Source organism: Bombina bombina, chromosome 4 (genome assembly GCF_027579735.1).
Source record: "Bombina bombina isolate aBomBom1 chromosome 4, aBomBom1.pri, whole genome shotgun sequence".
In the NCBI taxonomy this organism is placed as follows: Eukaryota; Metazoa; Chordata; class Amphibia; order Anura; family Bombinatoridae; genus Bombina; species Bombina bombina.
In genome coordinates, this window is record NC_069502.1 from 597353030 (window position 1) to 597378100 (window position 25071).

General features: G+C 34.8%; 1 protein-coding gene across 1 annotated transcript in view; it reads left to right on the forward strand.

Moving 5' to 3' along the window:
- The window catches only part of GRIK2 (glutamate ionotropic receptor kainate type subunit 2), a 1179562-nt gene that overhangs the window by 697991 nt on the left and 456500 nt on the right, over window positions 1–25071 (forward strand). Inside the window, exons 8-9 of the mRNA XM_053710578.1 lie at window positions 3193–3300; window positions 23310–23423. Of these exons, the coding sequence (XP_053566553.1) occupies window positions 3193–3300; window positions 23310–23423 (222 nt within the window). The remainder of the gene's footprint in view (window positions 1–3192; window positions 3301–23309; window positions 23424–25071) is intronic.

Sequence of the window (25071 nt, forward strand, 5' to 3'; positions counted from 1 at the left end):
GATATATGCCTGTTGGCGTACAGTAATGTCTTTGATAGATTTTATGTGTATATAATAGTGGGCAATGCTCAGTGTTATTTGATGCCTATTTTTTGGTGTAGATGATGGTTATATATTACCTTTGTTACTGCAGTGTTTTTCCGCTGACCATTTGTTTATGGTATCCATGACAACCCAGCTTAGGACGCCATGACGACACTGAGCACGCATGCGCTATTACGTCATTTACGCATGCGCAGTTGCGAGATATATGCTATTGAGTTTCCATGGACACGCATTGCTGCTTGCGGTCCATGTCCGACATTTGTGATACACAGCTGATTTGATTATCTTTGCATTTGGCGGTTTTCTGTGTTGCATTTTGATTGGTGGGTGGGGTATTTAAGGGTTTGCTTGCGTGTGTTGTTTTATGCCTGACTTATTCTTATGAACTGCTGCATGTGATCAAAGCTCCAGTGGGAGCTGAAACGTTATGCTACTTTTGCATTAAAGGAAGGTGTGTTTGTTCTAAATCTCGTGTGCTGGCTTCTTTGCGAGGGACTGCAGGATCATCACCAGGTCTTGTCCTTATGTAATACACATTATTGTATTTACCTTCTGGCCGTGCACTGAGTGGTTAAAGTGTTGGTGATGTGCTGATCTGTTTTGTCAATATATATATATATATATATATATATATATATATATATACAGTATAGCAGCTAGTGGTGAAGGATCCAAACGGAGGGGTGCCGTATCAAGCAAAAACTTCACACAGCAGGCACAGCAGAAGTTTGTAATCCATTTAATATATAAACAACCAAACGTTTCAGCCCTCACATGGGCTTTTGTCAATGGTAAACACAAGCCAGGATGGACATAACACATACTGCTACCCTCCACCTCTAAATACCCACCTCCCTTAAGTCACAGCCAATCAGGACACCCAAGCGGTACACACTCACATGTAATGAGCAACCGCAAACAGCTGCCGAGCCAAGTTGCATCACCTAGAAGAACGGGCCGGGCCGACTCCACCTCAAGCGTGTCATGTGTAGACCAAATAGCCAATGATCATAGCGCATAGCTATGTGAAGCAAGCAGACACGTAAAATGTGGGCGGTACTACAAACGGCGAGTACTGACAGGGGCATCAACTAGCCAATATGACAACACATAAACACCCAAAAGAAAATTACCTAAGTGTAATAAGGAGAACATAATTACAGGGGCTCTTTAGACATAATACTACAAATCTAAGAGCGTGAGTGACACCTCTATACTCTAAGGTATCAAGGTGACAAACCCACATAGCAAGGATCACACCCAGCATATCAAAATGATACATGCAGGAACATAGAAAGTATTATCAATACATAAAACTATGCATAGGGACAATATATAATTTAGCTGGTGGCCCTGCACTCCAACCTTTGTGGTGTAACACGACCTGGGTGCAATCCTCAAAAGAACTTGTATATGTATTTGTTGTAATGAAGGGCACTCTCAGGATTTTTGTTTCAACAACTGCTTATATTTATTCTAAATACATCAGAGTTTATGTTTAAAGGGACACTGTACACAATTTTTTTCTTTTGTGATTCAGATAGAACATGGAATTTTACGCAACTTTGTAATTTACTCCTATTATCAAATGTTCCTTATTCTCTTGGTATCTTTATTTTAAATGCAAGAATGTAAGTTTAGATGCCGGCCCATTTTTGGTGAACAACCTAGATTGTCCTTGCTGATTGGTGGATAAATTCATCCACCAATCAAAAACTGCTGTCCAGAGTGCTAAATCAAGAAAAAAGCTTAGATGCCTTCTTTTTTATATAAAGATAGCAAGAGAACGAAGAAACATTGATAATAGGAGTAAATTAGAAAGTTGCTTAAAATTGCATGCTCTATCTGAATCATGAAAGAAAAATTTTGGGTTCAGTGTCCCTTTAAATACTCATAGTCAACGTTTAGGCTCTTGATTGTGCCTTCTTCAAGACAAGTATTATCTTAAGTCAGCCATTCAGCCTTGCTCCCAGAGGGAAGAAAATAGACATGTCTATTTTCTTAAAGGGACCATTAAGTCAAAATTAAACTTTTGTTTCAAATAGAGCATGCAATTTTAATCATTTTTTTATTATTAAAAATGCTACATTCTCTTGGTATCCATTGTTGAAGAGTTGGCTTAGGGGCAGCAATGCATTGCTGGGATTTTAGAAACATAGAAACATACATTTTAATGACAGATAAGAACCATAGGTCCAGCAACTCTGCCCGATATTTCCTAAAAGCATAAACTTATCTAGTTAGCCTTATGCTTATCCAAGGCATTTTTTAAAGTTCCCCACAGTGTTTTGTCATTACCACCCCTTGTGGAAGTTTATTATACGAATCAATCAACCTTTCTGTAATAGATCTGGTGAACCAATTACAAAAGTCATAAGTGTGCAGGCAACACTCACCAGCTTGTTCATGAGTCTTCCTAGGTGTGCACATTTGCTAACATATGTAAATTGTTAAACAATAAAGTTGTTTAAAACTGCAGGCTCTGTCTGAATCACGAAAGTTTCGTTTTAACGTTATTGTTCCCTTTAAAGCAACACTAAAGTCAATATTAAACTTTCATGATTCAAATAGAGCACATAGTTGTAAACAACTTTCCAATTCACTGTGCCCATTCTTTTTACATGCACACATCCTACTAAGCCTGTGCAAGAATTCACAGTTTATACATGTATGCATTTTGTGATTGGTTGATGGCTGTCACATGATGCAGAAGGGAAGTAAAACTGAATAAATTTGTCAAAAAAAATACTACACATTTGAAATTAAGATTTATTTTCCATTGTCTTTTATTAATCATTAGTTGATTATGTAATTCTATGGTATTTAACAGTCCTTTAACTAATTTGAATGACAGTTTTTTCTTATGGAAAGCCAATTAAAAATAATTAAAAAAAACAATCACATTTCCCAGAATAGACTTTAAATATTTAAAATGGTGGTCAATGTTTTTTGAATACTCTTAAAATATGCACAAATTACAATATAAAAATATGTAGGAAATCTTGCAAACACATGCACTGACAAAACAAAAGCAGCCACAAGGTTAATTATTTAAAAATAATGAATATTTTATGTTTCTATTTTGGAAGTCATTAATATGTTCTCTTTTATGTGCCTTACTTATGCAAATTCACTTTTCTACTTTAGGCTCACTGGGAAGGCCTTACAGGCAGGATAACTTTCAACAAAACCAATGGCTTACGGACAGATTTTGATTTAGATGTCATCAGTCTCAAGGAAGAGGGCCTTGAAAAGGTACTTGAAAATGTTCAACCTATGGACTAAAAGATTAACATAAAATATTGAAGAGCAATCTTAGGGGGATTTTCATTTGATGTTGCACTTGTTTATAGTTTGCTTCAGCCTGAGATATTAAAAATGAATTTAAACTATTAACAATACAATGAACTGCTAATGAACATACCCTGGAGTGTTCTTAAGAGTTGATTCAAGTAAATCATTAAAAGAAAATTTCCTGCATATTTCTTTTGTTAAACTGATTATTATACTTTTGCATTTGATTAATTTTATCCATTTTTTATAACATTTAAAACACATAAATATTAATGCAATGTTAAGTAATAGGGATTACTACTATATGTTACTTGCGGTAATGATAAATGGTATTGTGTGAATACTTGCTTCGTCCAGAATGCTTACTTAGGTAATTTATAAGTGGTTCTTAAAGATATTGTGAAATTAAATCGATGATGAATATGTATAATGGAACAACAATCCTTTTAAAAAAGTATCATTAACATAGGCCATGCTTTGGCAGACATTTTTTAAATAACGCAATAACATTTATATCATTTTATGTTATTTTTTTGTGTATATTATTTTTGATCCATAAGGCTATTTATTGTTTCTATTGATACTCTGGCTTATGTTTAGCCTGTTTTTGGAATGATGTTTATTATTTTAAAATCATTAAACAAAATAAATCTTTTTTGTTCATTTTGATTTTTCATCAATGATGATAATAAATTAGAAAAAAACATAATTTATGTAAGAACTTACCTGATAAATTCATTTCTTTCATATTAGCAAGAGTCCATGAGCTAGTGACGTATGGGATATACATTCCTACCAGGAGGGGCAAAGTTTCCCAAACCTCAAAATGCCTACAAATACACCCCTCACCACACCCACAAATCAGTTTAACGAATAGCCAAGATGTGGGGTGATAAGAAAAAAGTGTGAAGCATAAATATAAGGAATTGGAATAATTGTGCTTTATACAAAAAAATCATAACCACCACAAAAAAGGGTGGGCCTCATGGACTCTTGCTAATATGAAAGAAATGAATTTATCAGGTAAGTTCTTACATAAATTATGTTTTATTTCATGTAATTAGCAAGAGTCCATGAGCTAGTGACGTATGGGATAATGACTACCCAAGATGTGGATCTTCCACGCAAGAGTCACTAGAGAGGGAGGGATAAAATAAAGACAGCCAATTCCGCTGAAAAAAAATCCACACCCAAAAATAAAGTTTAAATCTTATAAAGAAAAAAAATGAAAATATAAGCAGAAGATTCAAACTGAAACAGCTGCCTGAAGTACTTTTCTACCAAAAACAGTTTCAGAAGAAGAAAACACATCAAAATGGTAGAATTTAGTAAAAGTATGCAAAGAAGACCAAGTTGCTGCTTTGCAAATCTGATCAACCGAAGCTTCATTCCTAAACGCCCAGGAAGTAGAAACTGACCTAGTAGAATGAGCTGTAATCCTTTGAGGCAGAGTTTTACCCGACTCGACATAAGCATGATGAATTAAAGATTTCAACCAAGATGCCAAAGAAATGGCAGAGGCCTTCTGACCTTTCCTAGAACCGGAAAAGATAACAAATAGACTAGAAGTCTTTCTGAAATTCTTAGTAGCTTCAACATAATATTTCAAAGCTCTAACTACATCCAAAGAATGCAATGATTTCTCCTTAGAATTCTTAGGATTAGGACATAATGAAGGAACCACAATTTCTCTACTAATGTTGTTAGAATTCACAACCTTAGGTAAAAATTTAAAAGAAGTTCGCAACACCGCCTTATCCTGGTGAAAAATCAGAAATGGAGACTCACAAGAAAGAGCAGATAATTCAGAAACTCTTCTGGCAGAAGAGATGGCCAAAAGGGACAAAACTTTCCAAGAAAATAATTTAATGTCCAATGAATGCATAGGTTCAAACGGAGGAGCTTGAAGAGCCCCCAGAACCAAATTCAAACTCCAAGGAGGAAAAATTGACTTAATGACAGGTTTTATACGAACCAAAGCTTGTACAAAACAATGAATATCAGGAAGATTAGCAATCTTTCTGTGAAAAAGAACAGAAAGAGCAGAGATTTGTCCTTTCAAGGAACTTGCAGACGAACCTTTATCCAAACCATCCTGAAGAAACTGTAAAATTCTCGGAATTCTAAAAGAATGCCAGGAAAAATGATGAGAAAGACACCAAGAAATATAAGTCTTCCAGACTCTATAATATATCTCCCTAGATACGGATTTATGAGCCTGTAACATAGTATTAATCACAGAGTCAGAGAAACCTCTTTGACTAAGAATCAAGCGTTCAATCTCCACACCTTTAAATTTAAGGATTTGAGATCCTGATGGAAAAAAGGACCTTGCGACAGATGTTCTGGTCTTAACGGAAGAGTCCACGGTTGTCAAGAGGCCATCCGGACAAGATCCGCATACCAAAACCTGTGAGGCCATGCTGGAGCTACCAGCAGAACAAACTAGCATTCCTTCAGAATCTTGGAGATTACTCTTGGAAGAAGAACTAGAGGCGGAAAGATATAGGCAGGATGATACTTCCAAGGAAGTGACAATGCATCCACTGCTTCCGCTTGAGGATCCCTGGATCTGGACAGATACCTGGGAAGTTTCTTGTTTAGATGAGAGGCCATCAGATCTATTTCTGGAAGTCCCCAAATTTGAACAATCTGAAGAAATACCTCTGAGTGAAGAGACCATTCGCCCGGATGTAATGTTTGGCGACTGAGATAATCCGCTTCCCAATTGTCTATACCTGGGATATGAACCGCAGAAACTAGACAGGAGCTGGATTCTGCCCATACCAGAATTCGAGATACTTCTTTCATAGCCAAAGGACTGTGAGTCCCTCCTTGATGATTGATGTATGCCACAGTTGTGACATTGTCTGTCTGAAAACAAATGAACGATTCTCTCTTTAGAAGAGGCCATGACTGAAGAGCTCTGAAAATTGCACGGAGTTCCAAAATATTGATCGGTAATCTCACCTCCTGAGATTCCCAAACCCCTTGTGCTGTCAGAGACCCACACAGCTCCCCAACCTGTCAGACTTGCATCTGTTGAAATTACAGTCCAGGTCGGAAGAACAAAAGAAGCCCCCTGAACTAAACAATGGTGATCTGTCCACCACGTCAGAGAGTGACGTACAATCGGTTTTAAATATATTAATTGAGATATCTTTGTGTAATCCCTGAACCACTGGTTCAGCATACAGAGCTGAAGAGGTCGCATGTGAAAACGAGCAAAGGGGATCGCGCCCGATGCAGCAGTCATAAGACCTAGAATTTCCATGCATAAGGCTACCGAAGGGAATGATTGTGACTGAAGGTTTCGACAAGCTGATATCAATTTTAGACGTCTCTTGTCTGTCAAAGACAGAGTCATGGACACTGAATCTATCTGGAAACCTAAAAAAGGTTACCCTTGTCTGAGGAATCAATGAACTTTTTGGTAAATTGATCCTCCAACCATGATCTTGAAGAAACAACACAAGTCGATTCGTATGAGATTCTGCTAAATGTGAAGGCTGAACAAGTACCAAGATATCATCCAAATAAGGAAATACCACAATACCCTGTTCTCTGATTACAGACAGAAGGGCACCGAGAACCTTTGTAAAAATTCTTGGAGCTGTTGCTAGGCCAAACGGTAGAGCTTCAAACTGGTAATGCTTGTCTAGGAAAGAGAATCTCAGAAACTGATAGTGATCTGGATGAATCGGAATATGCAGATATGCATCCTGTAAATCTATTGTAGACATATAATGCCCTTGCTGAACAAAAGGCAGGATAGTCCTTACAGTTACCATTTTGAATGTTGGTATCCTTACATAACGAATCAATATTTTTAGATCCAGAACTGGTCTGAAGGAATTCTCCTTCTTTGGTACAATGAAGAGATTTGAATAAAACCCCAGCCCCTGTTCCAGAACTGGAACTGGCATAATTACTCCAGCCAACTCTAGATCTGAAACACAATTTGCTTGAGCCTTCGCTGGGTTTACTGGGACACGGAAAAGAAAAAATCTCTTTGCAGGAGGCCTTATCTTGAAGCCAATTCTGTACCCTTCTGAAACAATGTTCTGAATCCAAAGATTGTGAACGGAATTGATCCAAATTTCTTTGAAAAAACGTAATCTGCCCCCTACCAGCTGAGCTGGAATGAGGGCCGCACATTCATGTGGACTTAGGAGCTGGCTTTGGTTTTCTAAAAGGCTTGGATTTATTCCAGACTGGAGATGGTTTCCAAACTGATACCGCTCCTGAGGATGAAGGATCAGGCTTTTGTTCCTTGTTGTGACGAAAGGAACGAAAACGATTATTAGACCTAAATTTACCTTTAGATTTTTTATCCTGTGGTAAAAAAGTTCCTTTTCCTCCAGTAACAGTTGAGATAATAGAATCCAACTGAGACCCAAATAATTTATTACCCTGGAAAGAAAGGGAAAGCAGAGTAGACTTAGAAGACATATCAGCATTCCAAGTTTTAAGCCATAAAGCTCTTCTAGCTAAAATAGCTAGAGACATATACCTGACATCAACTCTAATGATATCAAAGATGGCATCACAAATAAAATTATTAGCATGTTGAAGAAGATTAATAATGCTATGAGAATTATGATCTGTTACTTGTTGCGCTAAAGCTTCTAACCAAAAAGTTGAAGCTGCAGCAACATCCGCTAAAGATATAGCAGGTCTAAGAAGATTACCTGAACACAAGTAAGCTTTTCTTAGAAAGGATTCAATTTTCCTATCTAAAGGATCCTTAAAGGAAGTACCATCTGCCGTAGGAATAGTAGTACGCTTAGCAAGAGTAGAGACAGCCCCATCAACCTTAGGGATTTTGTCCCAAAACTCTAATCTGTCAGATGGCACAGGATATAATTGCTTAAAAAAGTTTAGAAGGAGTAAATGAATTACCCAAATTATTCCATTCCCTGGAAATTACTTCAGAAATAGCATCAGGGACAGGAAAAACTTCTGGAATAACTACAGGAGATTTAAAAACCTTATCTAAACGTTTAGATTTAGTATCAAGAGGACTAGAATCCTCTATTTCTAATGCAATTAGGACTTCTTTAAGTAAAGAACGAATAAATTCCATTTTAAATAAATATGAAGATTTATCAGCATCAACCTCTGAGACAGAATCCTCTGAACCAGAAGAACCATTATCAGAATCAGAATGATGATGTTCATTTAAAAATTCATCTGAAAAATGAGAAGTTTTAAAAGACTTTTTACGTTTACTAGAAGGAGGAATAACAGACATAGCCTTCTTAATGGATTTAGAAACAAAATCTCTTATGTTATCAGGAACACTCTGAGCATTAGATGTTGACGGAACAGCAACAGGTAATGTAACAGTACTAAAGGAAATATTATCTGCATTAACAAGTTTGTCATGACAATCAGTACAAACAACAGCTGGAGGAACAGATACCATAAGTTTACAGCAGATACACTTAGCTTTGGTAGATCCAGCACCAGGCAGCGATTTTCCAGAAGTATCTTCTGACTCAGTGTTAACGTGGGACATCTTGCAATATGTAATAGAAAAAACAACATATAAAGCAAAATTGATCAAATTCCTTAAATGACAGTTTCAGGAATGGGAAAAAATGCCAGTGAACATGCTTCTAGCAACCAGAAGCAATAAATAATGAGACTTAAATAATGTGGAGACAATAGTGACTCCCATATTTTTTTAGCGCCAAAAAAGACTCCCACATTATTTGGCGCCTAAATGCTTTTGGCGCCAAAAATGACGCCACATCCGGAACGCCGACACTTTTGGTGCAAAACGCCGGAAACAGAAAAAAATTTTGCGCCAAAAAAGTCTGCGCCAAGAATGACGCAATAAAATGAAGCATTTTCAGCCCCCATGAGCCTAACAGCCCACAGGGAAAGAAGTCAAATTTTAAGGTAAGAAAAAATTGATTTATTCATATGCATTATCCCAAATATGAAACTGACTGTCTGAAATAAGGAACGTTGAACATCCTGAGTCAAGGCAAATAAATGTTTGAATACATATATTTAGAACTTTATAAAAAAGTGCCCAACCATAGCTTAGAGTGTCACAGAAAATAAGACTTACTTATCCCAGGACACTCATCTACAAGTTGTAGAAAGCCAAACCAGTACTGAAATGAAAATCAGTAGAGGTAATGGTATATATAAGAGTATATCGTCAATCTGAAAAGGGAGGTAAGAGATGAATCTCTACGACCAATAACAGAGAACCTATGAAATAGACCCCGTAGAAGGAGATCATTGAATTCAAATAGGCAATACTCTCCTCACATCCCTCTGACATTCACTGCACGCTGAGAGGAAAACCGGGCTTCAACCTGCTGCGGAGCGCATATCAACGTAGAATCTAGCACAAACTTACTTCACCACCTCCATAGGAGGCAAAGTTTGTAAAACTGATTTGTGGGTGTGGTGAGGGGTGTATTTGTAGGCATTTTGAGGTTTGGGAAACTTTGCCCCTCCTGGTAGGAATGTATATCCCATACGTCACTAGCTCATGGACTCTTGCTAATTACATGAAAGAAATGTAGACGGTGCCACATAGTGTAATTCTGCAGGATATACCATACAATCATATGCTAGATAATATACACTCACATTTGGTGTAGCACTGTTATTTAGTGCAAACTGGGCAGACCGGATCTTTAGAGTTGTCCGGTAAAACTCTCTACTCTCAGTGCAGGAAAAACAAAGTTTGGTGGTGCCTCTTCACTCGCAGTAACAGGGAAGATTGGAAAGCCTCCCTACTGCTACAAACCAACCAGTGGTGGAAATAGGTCACTCAATAAAGTAAAAAAAAGTAGCAAGTTGAATAGAAACAAGTGTTTTATTAAACACCAAGATGCACAGCAACGCATTTCTCAGTATTACTACTGTTACATCAGGCTGATGACTGATGAAACAGTAGTGGACACATTGGACTTTTATATGTTTGATTTTACATGTATAGCACTTTATATATGTACCTTTAATTACAATATTGACCATTGTGATTCTTATATAAACGGTATTAGTGCATACTAGAATTATATTTGCTATTGCATATTATTGGTCTATATATTTTCCACTATAGTAATAGCACCCCTATTTACACCTGTGAGTGTTTTTCTGATAATAAATTAATGCAAGTTACAAATATTCAATATCAGAATGTATAGAAGAGTAGAGGCTTTAATCTTGGACATAAAACATAGATTTATCTCACTCAAAGGCTTACTCGATTTCTAACTGTAACCATTGGAAAAATGTATACAGAAAGCTATCAACCCTATGTCAGCTACACACAATTCACTTAACCACTTGCCAGTATCTTGCCAGCTGCAAAATCACTCAACCTTCTCAACCATAAAATATCACTTCTTACTCTTTTCAAACACACAGACTGACTCTTTTCAAACAACAGCTTTGTATGGGTTAACAAATAGCTATACAAAGAATAGTGCAATAATAAAGTGCTGCCACTTTTTTTGCAATTGTATTCTCATTATCCATATAGAGTCATAGCAATAACCAATACTAAGGTGCATGAAGACAGTGGGCCCCTTATTGTGCTGGATTACAAGTGGTGCACTATTTAGCAATCCTCCTAATGCATAAACATCGCTAGCAGTAATCTTTTTGTACACAGTTCAAGTTAAAAGTAAAAAGTGTGGGTGTGAGTGAAATCCTACGCGTGCTAAGTTCCAATTTTTATGATATCATAAACATATATTCTACCCATAAAAGTTAATGGAGAGCACAGAAGAAAAAATCTAATATCTATCGCTCGTGCACTAATCTGACAGGAGTTATGAATATTTCACATTCCTATGTTCTTCAATTAGAGAACAATGCTATTTTTATTGTAAGTACATATTTCTATATATATCTGTATATACCTATACATGTAGATTTATTCCTATAGAAATATAGGTATAGATATCTATTTTACATTAACATTTTCAGATATACAGGCATACCTATTTTTATTGCACTTCACAGATATTGCTTTTTTTACAAAGTAAAGGCTTGTGGCAACCCTGTGTTGAGCAAGTCTGTTGGAGCCATTTTTCTCATATATATATATATATATATACACATGTTTTTTTTAGCATTTATTTATTTTTTATTTAAGGTATGTACATTGTTTTTTTAGACATAATGCTATTGCACACTTAATAGACTACAGTATAGTGTAAATATAACTTTTATATGCACTGGAACCAAACCCGCAATATCTCTGAGGTATGCCTGTAAACAGAAATATATATTTAATAATAAAAGTTACATTATTTTGTATGTGAAAAACAAAGGAATGTAACATATGCGTAACGCTTTGTCTGATTAGCGTACATGAAGTATTGCTAATCCCAAAGCAAGTTTTTGAAATATTACATATAAAATATTAAAAAATATTAATAATAATTATTAAAAAGTATTATACATACTGCAGAAAAAAATATGTATATTCTATGTATTATATAGAAAATAATGTCAGAAAATACTATTATAAATACTTAACAAAGAGAAAGTTTAGGCAACAAATAAAATATCAGTACACTTATTTATAAACTATGGCAGGATATGTTCATTGACCTATACAAAGTAAACTTAGCCATGCAAAGGAGAGATTCTGCCTTATATATGAGTTAAAATCCTGCTGTAGCTTTTTTGAGATATGAGGATGATAAGGGGTTTAGCATAATTTGGAACAGGTATTATATACGTGGCTTTTAGGTCATTTCCAATGCATGAATGAGCCCAATCCAAAAGATATGTTTCCTTTTCCATGTGGCTAATAGATTTGTGCAGCCCACAAAATTTGCTTCATTCAAGTCTTTTATAACGAATATTTGGGGAAATTTAAAGAAGCCAAAAAACACTGAAAAAACTTGCCAGCATTCTTTCATTTTCTTTAAAGTACCTTTAAGTGGTTAAATACTTACCTTTAGCATGATGGAAAGCCATGCTAACACACTCCTCTTCTTCACAGAGCCCTGGACCCATTATTAGGAGGTTTAGTGTGGCGGCTCCAAGGGCCTGCATTAAAGGACCTTCTCCTTTAGTGCGGGCCCTGAGAGCTTCCTTCACATCTATGAGAATGACAAAACAAACACAGTTCTAAATAGGAAGACAGTGGTAACATAACAAAACAGACATGTAAATCTAAGAGTTGGGGCTTTATTACAAGTGGAGCGCTATGCAGCGCTCCCGGTCAAGTGTAAACTTTACTAGAAGTAATCTTTATTAGCGCATCGGATAGTGTACATATTACAAGTAGGGATGGGCGAATGTTTCACAACATTCAAAAAATGAAATGAATTTTAACTCGTTCATTCGAATCGAATTTCGAATGTTTACATAACATTCTAACATTCGATTTTCGAATGTTTGGCTTCAAATTTTACGATTACATTAGAAAATATTAGTTTCGAAAAATTCAAATTTATATTTGTAATAGTATTTCTAATGCTTTCATTAAATGTAATATTCAAATTATGCAATATTTGAATTCTATTTGTTAAATAGAATGTTAAATTCGAAATTTCGAATGTGGACATTTGATATAATTATAAACATTCGAATTTGAAAGTGACATTCGAAAACTGTAAATAGCATTCAATTATAGAATTTTTAATAATATTCGTTCTTATCAACAATCGGATTTATAATTCGAATTTCGGTAATAACATTCATTCTAACATTAGAATTCGGAAATTTACACATTCGCCCATCCCTAATTACAAGCTGAATGTAAAAAGTTTACAAGCAAGCAAAACCTGACCCATAATAACCAACCATAGTAACTTATTCTCTCCATAGACTTTAATGGAGAGCGCAGAAGAAAGAACATAACACTTGCTCGCACGCTAACCATATTGGAGTTATGAATATTTTACTTGAAATTTTTTTTTAACTTACAAAACAATGTTGTTTCTATTTTAAGTACATATTTCTTTATAAACAGTATATATATATATATATATATATATATATATATATATACCTATACTTGTATATCTATTCCTATAGATGTATAGATATCTATTTTACATTATCATATATATATATATATATATATATATATATATATATATATATAATACAAGAACATAGGAATATAAAATATACAAAACAAGCATCCCGATTTGCACTTTAGGTCTAATTTGGTGTTGGGTTAGTTCACATGAAGAATTAATCATCCTAAAGCGTGTTCTTGAAATATTAAATTTTAGACATATTAATAATTAATAAAAAATATTATACATACTGTAAAATATTTTTTAAAAATCCATAATATATATATATATATATATATATATATATTTACAGTATGTATAATCATTTTAATATTTAATAATTCAAAAACGTGCTTTAAGATTGCAAATTCTTTATAATCGCTAATCCGAGACCACGTTAGCCCTAAAGCACAAAATATGAAGTGTGTTAAGCATATTTTACATTTCTATGTTCTTCACATAGAACAAAATGAATTTTTATTATTAAATATATATTTCTATATATATCTGATAATGTTAAAGTAAAATAGATATCTATATCTATATATCTATAGGAATAGCTATATAGGTTTAGGTATATACAGATATATATAGGAATATATATTTACAATAAAAAACATTTTCCTGTATATGAAGAACATTGGAATATGAAATATGCACAGTAAATACACAGTAAAACACATAAATATATAAATTAATTTGAACACACATTATATACATATATATATATATATATATATATATATATATACACACATTTAGACAGGTATATGTATGTCTATATACAATATAGCCCTTTGCAGTCAAACACCTTGTCATATACTATATACCTTTTTACCCATTACACAAGGTTTTTAGCCGTGCTAACTTAATATGCGTTAAATGCGATTGCTCTTAGACTTGAGCATTTGGATCCTTCGTTAGGTTCCGAATGCAGAAGTGCTATTTGGCTCTTTATGGAGCCAGATTAATTCTTGTAAAAGATCCCCACGTTAAGATGTGAATTTGCACAGATCTTAACGTGGTGATCTTACGTCAGAATCAATCCAGCTCTGAAAACAGCTTACTTCCGCATTCAGATCCTAACAAAGGATCTGAATGCACGTCTACTCGCAATCACATTTACTTTCAACTTGTAAAATGAGCGCTAATTCTGTTGCGCACAAAATCTTATACAGTTCCTGTGCAACAATTAGAGTGCCACTTGTAATCTAGCCCTTAATTATTTAACAATTACACATATTTCAAAAACCTGTTTTTCAAAGTGTTTTTCTAAGTGTTGTGTTTGTAATTTTATTTTTACACATTTGTAACATTTCTCATTTGTTGTGTGATATATCATGTATTGGACCATTAATAAAGCTATATCTTTTAATGGAAGTAACATCCACTGATGATTGGCTAGAAAAGATAGGTGAAGTGAGTCATAATACATTTAAAACATTATCTCACCTGAGCAAAGAAACCCCTCAACAGAAAAGTAAGCATCTATGAACCCAGCCAATTGTTTTGGAGTTCAGAACCCTTTCCTTATTTCTTTAAGAATGGAAGCTTATGAGCAAACTAATGTTTTACAGTTTAGAACCCTCATCTTACCTCCTCAAGCATGTATGCTTATTGCTTATGAGCACACATCTCCTCTATACACGTTTTAAAGAAGACTTACATTTGGTGTCAGGTCATGGGCAGGTTCCTCTACTCTTTTATAATTTTTGTAGTTGCCTTTTTGTAGACTGCACCACAGTATAATGTACGTTTGTTCTAAGTGTTGTGTTTGTAATTTTATTTTTACACATTTGTAACATTTCTCATTTGTTGTGTGATATATCATGTATTGGACCATTAATAAAGCTATATCTTTTAATGGAAGTAACATCCACTGATGATTGGCTAGAAAAGATAGGTGAAGTGAGTCATAATACATTTAAAACATTATCTCACCTGAGCAAAGAAACCCCTCAACAGAAAAGTAAGCATCTATGAACCCAGCCAATTGTTTTGGAGTTCAGAACCCTTTCCTTATTTCTTTAAGAATGGAAGCTTATGAGCAAACTAATGTTTTACAGTTTAGAACCCTCATCTTACCTCCTCAAGCATGTATGCTTATTGCTTAAGAGCACACATCTCCTCTATACACTTTTTAAAGAAGACTTACATTTGGTGTCAGGTCATGGGCAGGTTCCTCTACTCTTTTATAATTTTTGTAGTTGCCTTTTTGTAGACTGCACCACAGTATAATGTACGTTTGTTCTAATGCTATGCTGGCACTCTTCAAACATTGGGAGAGATTACAAGTTGTGCGGTGTGGCTTTAATGCTAATAAAATGGCCTTTGAGTGCGGAATGGTTATCTTGCCTTTATTTCAAGTCGTGTGTTACAGCTTTAACGTGATCGTTTTAGCTTATACTGCAACAATACATTCTGCTATCAAAGACCAGTAGTTATGGATTTTGAATAATAAAAATGTTTCACAAAACTTATAACAAATATGTTACAAAGTACACTAACACCCATAAACTATATATAAACTCCTAAACCGCCATCCCCGCTTCGCAAATACTATAATATTCCTGAATTCCTGCAGTCTAATGGTGAAGGTCTTCTTCCAGTCGGCTTCATCTTCAATCTTCATCCTGGTGTCGCTCAGCTATCTTCCATCTTTATCCAGGGGTTGCGTAGCAGAGGCGCTGTGGAGGGTCCTCTTCATGCTGACATTCACCGCACACTGATGATTGAATGCAAGGTACCCATTTTATATTGGGGTACCTTGCATTCCTATTGGCTGAAAATCAGCCAATAGGATGAGAGCTGCTTAAATCCTATTGGCTTATCCTGCTCTGCACTGCCTGGAAGAAAACCTTTACCGCCGGTGTTGTTTTTTTTGTTAGGGATTAGGGCTTTTTATTTTTTCAATGGGCACTAAAAGAGCTAATTGCCCTTTTGTGGGCAATATCCATATAAATGCTCCTTTAGGGGCAATAGGTAGCTTAGTTTTTTTTATAGTTAGGTCTTTTTTATTTTGGGGGGTTGTACTGTTTAGGGGTAATTTGTATTTTTTTAATATAAAAAAGCTGTTAAACTTAGGGCAATGCCCTACAAAAAGCCCTTTTAAGGGCTATTGATAGTTTACTGTTACGGGGTATTTTTATTTTAGGGTGGCTTTTTTGTTTTTATAGGAGTATTAGATTAGGTTTAATTTTTTTTATTTTGGATAATTTCATTGATTATTTTCTGTAATCTTAGATTTTTTTATTTTTCGTAATTTTTTAATGTTTGTTATCTTGTGTAATGTTAGGTTTTGTTATTTTGTTTAATTTTAGATTTTGTTATTTTTTGTAATGTTAGGTTTTTTGTTTAGGTTTAATAGGTTTATTTTAGTAGAAGCGATGTGGGGGGTCAGCAGATTAGGGGTTAATAACTTTATTTATTGTTGGCGATGTGGGGGGATGGCGGTTTAGGGGTTAATAGCTTTATTTAGTTTTGGCGATGTGGGGGGTTGGCGGTTTAGGTGTTATTAGACTAGGGGCTTATGTTTGGGTGTAAGGTTTTTAAACAGCTTTCTTTTCTCCATAGACTTCAATGGGTAAGGTGTTAATGCAATCGCCATTTCACAACAATTTTTCTCCATTGATCCCTATAGGGGAAAATGTACACAAGCATGCAAAGTGGAAACTTTTTTTGGTGCAGTATGGGGCCTAATGCATCATAAAGCACAACAAAAGAAAGTTTTTTCGTAACTTATAATGGCTGCGGTATAGAAATAGTGGTATGGCCCCATTTTGCGCGGTGTGTACGCTACAGCTATACCACACAACTTGTAATCTCGCTCATTATTATTATTATTATTATTATTAATATTATTATTATTATTATTACTACCACTCATAGCTATTGTAGGATTCCTCAGTTATACTTTCCATAAAAATAGTCATTGCAGTCTCTGTCCTGGAGACCAAAAGGAAACACGTCATCATTTTTTAAAGGCTGAAATGCAAAGGCATTAACAGTGTATTATTGTGTTGTGTCATCCACTGAAAAAAATAATTTAGACCCCAACATCTTTCTTTTAGAACCATATTATAGAAGTAAAGTTTAAAACATTGGCACAAAGAAACAAAATCCCAGTTGCAACAACTTTGATTCAATTATAGGATAAAGATTTGAAAGCCCTAAGCCGTATATAAGACCTCTTTCACTAGGTTCAACAGCAGTTCTAAGAGGTCCAATGCAGCATTGAAAAAGGACAGCATCAAATGCCTGTATTATTTTTTATTTAAGTAACAGACCACCACAATTCATATTCTAAAATTATATCCAGTGAAGAGCTTTATCTTGCAAAAAAATATATTACATATATTTTGTCTTCTTTTACATGACCTAACTTTTGTACTTTCTCAGTTGCAGGGAGAACTTCTATACCAGCAATCCTCTATCTTGTGAAGTATTCAGTTCTGTGGAAGAAAAAGACAATGGCAAAAATTAAACAGATAGTGTAGGCAAAGAGTAGGACTAGATAATAATAATAGATAATACATAACACATTTCCAGAATTATTGGTGGCCAAAGATGGATTATAGAATGTTGAGAATCTTTTTACAGATAATCACTTCTATATGTGCTGTCAATAGTCTGATGATCATTTTTGCTGTTGACCTCGTACTGGATGTGCATGTCAACTACGTAAATCAAAGTGTATATAGAGCTTACCCCTCCCTGTAGGTCCTCACATTCCTACTAAGCAGTTGAAAGAATATTATTATACGTTAATTTTAAGGTTAACCCTTGAAACCTCAGGAGTTTACAATTTATTAATTTTTGGTTCCATTATATTGCAATAAAAGCAATTTTTAAAAAAAATGCCGGATAGATAAGGTCACTGGATAACTAATTAAGAAATGCTTTTTCTCTGTGTCAGTTAATGAGTCTTCTAGAAATAAGGATCATGCAGAGAGAAATTTAACAGGCATATAAAATATTTAAATGCCTTTGTCAAATGTTTTAGCATCTTCTTCTAAATTATAGTGAATGCTCATTTCAAATTAAAACTATGAGGGGTAAAATTGTATCCATGTTTTTTTTTATGAGTTTAGGTTGTTCTATCATTTATTATAAAGGTTGTGTATACTGACGTTCCAAATATTACAATATTTTAGGAGAACAGAAATTAGATTAACTACAGTGCATAATTCTTATCAAAGGCAGCTCATATAACTCCTGTTTCATTGCAGATTGAATCAGAACCTATAAACATTACATATTTTTATTCTGATAGTAAAAATGATGGGTACAATTTATACATATGGAACCTTTTTATAATAGTTAAAAAAAAAATTGAATTTGGATATTGCTGTTGTCAATATGCTAATCATTTCTTAAATTTTGTTGCCTTAGGGAACTATCTGTTTTTCCATTGAACATGTTTGCTAGATTTATCCAGTCTACAAGATTGCTTGGAAATTAAAACACATGTTGTAAACAAATTGACTGAAGCAAATTTGGTGCCAAGGTTAATCTTTCAATTAGATGTGTTACTGGAGAAACAGAACTTCATTTTGAGTGTTATTCTGTAGTTTAACAACTGAAATAAAACTATTCTCTTAGTTTTTCAATGGTTCTAAGTTTGAGTAAATCATATAAATAAAAGTATTACACCACAGAATATTTAAAAATATTTAATACAAATGTATCTTCCGTATATGCAATGGTTTTACCCTTTTTTGCACTGTGATATATTCCTTAAAGGTAAAAACAGAAGGGCACCTTATGGTGTAGACTGTACGATTTATAAAAAAAATCATAAATTGGTCACTCACAAGTAAGATGGCACTATATAAATGAATAGTGCAAATAGGCAGGCTATCACAGCCACCAGCTGGCTAATGCTCTTGGCAACAACCTCCAGGGGAATTCCTCCTTAGACACAAGAGTCTCCAATGTCCGGTCACAGGCAACCAGGAAAAATCCAACAACCACTTTGCACAAACAGTATGCTGCAACTTGATAAAAGTACTAAAAATATTAATAGAACATTTTCAGTTTCTATTAAAGTTTTTAGTACTTTTATCAAGTTGCAGCCATTTGGGATTAATCTACACCATGAGGTGCCCTTTTCTTTTTACCTTGTAGATACATGTTGGTTTTCCCGCTCCTTAAAAAGAAGAGCTGCCCTTGTGACTTGTATTACTCTCCTGGATCAGATACAGGGATTTTTCTTTTATTTAAAGTATTGTGTGTAGTACAGTGCCTCCTGTTTGTATACAAAATGACTTTGATATATTCCTTAAATTCTGGTGACACCGCATCAACCATGTCTTTCATACTCCAATATCCCAATTAGGGGCTAGATTATAGTGGAGTGATAGTTTGAACTCACACTTGTGTGTTAACTTTGCTAGATGGAGACTTTTTGCGTGTGCCGGGTTGGGTGCGTATTACAAGTTGAAAGTAAAAAGTTTTCGCACAAGCACAAGCGCTACCCAACATGCACCCTGGACTTTTTCTCTGCCTTATCTATCACCATATACAGTATCTTAATTGACATACTTGATGTCACATTTTGTAAATTGCTATGGGTATGAACAGATCATTTAATTCTTGATCCCTTGATCTAAAATATGTGATATTTTCTGTACCATAGGAAATAATCTTTACGATCTACTTATGTAATATTGTGCAACATGTATGTAATATTGTGAAATTCTTTGAATATTGTGAAACTTTTATCACTATTGTATAACTAATCCCTCCTCAGGTTGTTTTTAATTGTGGGTTAATCTGTGTTTTGAATGTGGGGAATAGGGCTTTAATTTATGTTTTTTTTTATGCTGATAGCACCACTTTGGCCCATTTTTATTGAATGTGGGCATTTATATGGTGTTTGCTCTTTGTAGTTTTAGCTTGATAAAGAGGAATGTGCCCCAAAACTTTGCTTGTTTTTGAATATCACAATATACATTGTATTCCTGTACCTAGAAAGTGCAGGTTTCCTTCTTTCTTTTTGGATATGGCATAAAGCATTGGGAATGCTCCAAAAAGCTTGCACTTAAAGGGATAGTATAGTCAAAATTAAACTTTCATGATTCAGATAGAGCATGCAATTATCAGCAACTTTCTAATTTACTCCTATTACCAATTTTCTTTGTTTTCTTGGTATCTTTATTTAAAAAAGCTGGAATGTAAGCCCATTTTTGGTTCAGCACCTGGGTAGCTCTTTCTGATTGGTGTCTAAATGTAGCCATCCAATCAGCAAGCACTATCCAGGGGCTGAACCAAAAATGGGTCGGCTAATAAGCTTACTTCCTAGCTTTTTAAAATAAATATACCAAGAGAATGAAGAAGAATTGATAATAGGAGTAAATTATAAAGTTGCTTTAAATTGCATGCTCTATCTTAATCATTAAAGTTTAATTTTGACTATACTATCCCTTTAACTGCATATGTATTTATGAAGATAGCTTGGGTGTGCTAAATCCCTCATTTAGCACACCCAAGCTATGGGGCTGACTGAAAACCTCATATTGGCTATCACTTGAGTGCTAAGCCAAGGGTACATGAAACCTCTACTCAAGTAGTGGAGATCTTCAATTAGATATAAATTATTGTATTGTATTAAAAATTAAGTTTAATACACATGTATACATACACACATAAAGGTATAAATATATACACACAAATACACACCTACATATTCACCTTTGAACTCAACCAATCTGGCATTTTGCAATAAACCATAACCCATTAAATCATAATTTGTTATGCACATTTTCAAATGTTAAAACTTAGGTCCACATTTAAGAAAGACTGGGTGTACATCTTTGCCCCTATCTGCCCAGCATTGCATCTAGAGGGCAGCAATCTGATACCCGCATTTACCATTGCACACTATTGCAAGTGTGCAACCCCCCCCCCACCTGCTCATGCTCAGCCAATCAACTGCAAGCAGGGGGTGTCTGTCTCCCTGCCTGGTCGGAAATGTCTGGGGGAATTTGACATATGCCACAATATGTAATGTGTTATGAAGTAAAGGTGTAATGTTTTAAGAACCAGTGGTGTGATTATTGCTGCTTTTTAACTCTCAGCTGCAGGATCTCTTGTGCAAACCTGCAGCCAAAAGGGCTCCGAAGCTCATATTAAAGTTTCATAAATGGAGCCTTTAATGTTACACTAAAACATTCTTCAGAGCTATTTATCTTAACTCACTACTTTTAATATGAATGCTAATGGTGCTCCCTGCAGTATTCATTAAAAGTATAGGATGCACTAAAAAAAGGTCAGCTTTGTTAAGATTCTCTGGTTCATTTTTTTTACTATGCACTTGTAACACCAGATTGTGCACTATTCTTAGCATTGGTGTGAGTACAAGATAATGCATGCTGCATTATCAAATGTACTCTACTTGTAATCTAGCACTAATTAACACAGTTTTGCAACTTCTGAATTCAATAACTAATCGTTTATAATAAACAAATGAGTAATGTATCGGATATTGCTATATTGACTAGCTTCTTGTCTGTTTGCTTTTTACATATATACTTTACCTACCTAACACATTATACATATGTATGGTTAAATTGCCTTTTCTACATATGCACTTCTCTGTACATGGTTTAATATGTCCCTTTAAATATATCTATAGTAACTTCCCTCTTGCCATTGAAAAAAACTCATTAGTTTATAAGTCAACTATCTATTTTGGAATTCAGGTAATAAGTAGCAAAGTGTGTTTTCTTTCTTTCTTTCTTTTTTTTTCTTTTTTAATTCGTAGCTGTACTCTTAACTTAATAAGGACAGTACTGATAATTTTGTTCACCAAATACTAAATGATCTCTGGCAAGCTGTTCAATGCATGAATTAACATTACAACACTAATGACTCCAATAAAGAATCAAATAACCATCTGTGAGTATGTCAGCTAGCAAACAACAAAGATAGCAATGGTATACAGTCAGTGTTTAAAGAAATAAAGTGCTCACAAGGGGCTATACAGTACACCATGACAGGTGAAGTCAGAATTTGTGTTCTCATTAATATATATATAAAACAATAATTAAATTATGTGCTTCTCCCAATGCTTAGTATGACTAGAAAAATGTCTTTACTACCTCTTACTTTAATAGCAGAAAGTTAAATGTTGCTTACTCTTTAATCATATCACCTTAAATTATTGAATTTATTGCAAGTTCTGGTAATCTCTATATTAGTTCTAACGTAAGAGGGTTAAAAAAAGGAAAAATATTCACTGCCTAGTATGTTATCTGCAGACTGATGTAGGTATGTGGCCGATCTATTCCGAGGACTGATATATGAATTCCACTGAGAGGGGCTTCCTGGCCATAGATTGATCTTAGATGTTAGGTGGTTGTTGGACTAAGAGAGGTACAGCAGAGCCTTGAGATCTGATTTGAGGTCTGATATGGACAAGTAGCTGACAGAAGAGCTGAAGGACCATGGGTCAGAATGAGCTAGATGAGCTAAATATTTAAAAACATAAGACTATAGTTTTGATAGGACACTTTTTTTGCTTTAATAGACTGAAATTGTTTTAGGTGTTTTCTGGGCATTTTTACCTAGATAATCGGCTTAATATTTAAGCTTTTAAGCTATTTAATCACAATTGTTGTATCATTTTGCAGTTAAACTTGAAAATGTGTGCAACTTCCTGTTTAAAAAGAAGTCTGGAAGAACATTTGACTAACCTGTATATCAGTTAATCCAAAAGTATTTAAAAGTTCTTTAACTTTCAGAGAAAATGGATTCTTGCAAATATCTGCTCTGATTGTCCACCATCTACTAATGCATGTTGATAGATACGGTTTATTACATTAGCTGCCCATGTCTTATTGATAAGATTATATAAAAAAGTAATGAAAAGTGTCACATTAATGAGATTATAATTCACGTACACAAGCTCGCAAACCTACAGTATATTTAAAACATAACTATTTTTTTTAACAGATTGGAACTTGGGATCCAGCTAGTGGCCTGAACATGACAGAAAGCCATAAAGGAAAACCTGCAAATATCACAGGATCTTTATCCAATCGGTCACTGATTGTTACAACTATTTTGGTATGTTTTCACATGGCATAATATATAGATAACTAATAAAACTTTATCAAATGAAAATATCTGTAAGCTTGATTTTTAATAAGAGCTGTAGAGGTAGATTTAACAAGTAGGGGATGCTGCAATCTACCCCCCGTAGTTTCCAGATCACTCTAAAGCAGGAGTTAAGAAACAGGAGTTAAGAAGCAGCGGTCATAAGACCGCTGCTCCATAACTCGTACGCCACCTCTAAGGTGGCAGACAGCAAACATCCTGATTAGATACGATTGGGATGATTGACACCCCCTGCTAGTGGCCGATTGGCCACAAATGTGCAGGGGGTGGCATTGCACAAGCATTTCACTAGATTGGCCATGAATGTGCAGGGGGCGGCATTGCACAAGCATTTCACAGTGTATGCTGTCGTCATTTATCGATGTGCAGCGGACAGGATCCGCTACAGCGGATCATGTCCAGCCGCACAATGATAATTCTGCCCGTAGTGACAAATACTGATATATTTGTTCAAAATAATGATTTTTCTATTTGAAAAATGATACATTCTGTTCCCTTTCTACTAATTAGCGCTGCGGAATCTGTTGGCGCTCTACAAATAACCGATAATAATAATTATGTTTACTATATGAAACAATTTGTGCATATATATATATATATATATATATATAATTTGTGCATATATATCTATCTATATATATAAATATGGGGGAGGGAGACCAATCGCAGACGCAAGAGGAAAAGAATGTACTTTAATAGCACTCCCCAATACTGGACGGACGGACCATTATATACTAGTAGAGAAAAGCCCCAAATATTGGCGGATGTTATAAAACTTAACTTTTAATATAACGGGTTAAAAATACTTAAAAAAAAATAAAAACACAGTTGTGGACCTCAGGACGAACAAATTATGTTACTAGGGTGGAAGACACTAGGAAAGGATTACTGGTATATCTGGGTTAAATACTAATAGATACAAATCCTGGGTGTATGTGTGACTGTTGGTGCTTTACCACCCCCTCAGTGATGAGGGTGTTAGTGGTGTACTTATAAGGTAATACTCCAGGTACTGTCCGGTGATCTGTAGAATATTTAGACCCCCTTGTATATTCCAAATCATGGACTTAGGATGCAGCATCCATGTGATTACATAGGTGGAACTAATAAGTGATTGCTGATCTCTCAGCCCGTATGTATTTTGAGCTGGAATAGCTAGTCTTACTGGTGTTGAGCTGGAATAAGACTAGAGGGTTTACAGGTAACTATCTCAGATAAAGGTCAGAGTTAGAATAGGTCTAATGCTGGCGGTCACTTTGAGAAACGAGTATTCACTCTCTATTAAATTAAAATGAAGTTAGAATATCTAAAAAGAGGTGAGACACGCCACTCACTAATTTGCTAACTGCAAACAACGTCCTGTATGTCAGTTAAATGTAGTGTTTACCACATACTCTGATTAGAGGTTATACGCGGTGTACTTATGTATTTGAGTCAAAAGATCTGCTAGTTCCTTAACCAGGAACAGTGTTTTATCATATCCTTAATCTTGGGTTAGCATATACATTTTTTGGATTCTATTCAGCAGTAACTTTGAACCCGGTACTAATATACAAGGGGACTGCCCCCTGATACTTTTTGTACTAGCAGATATTAA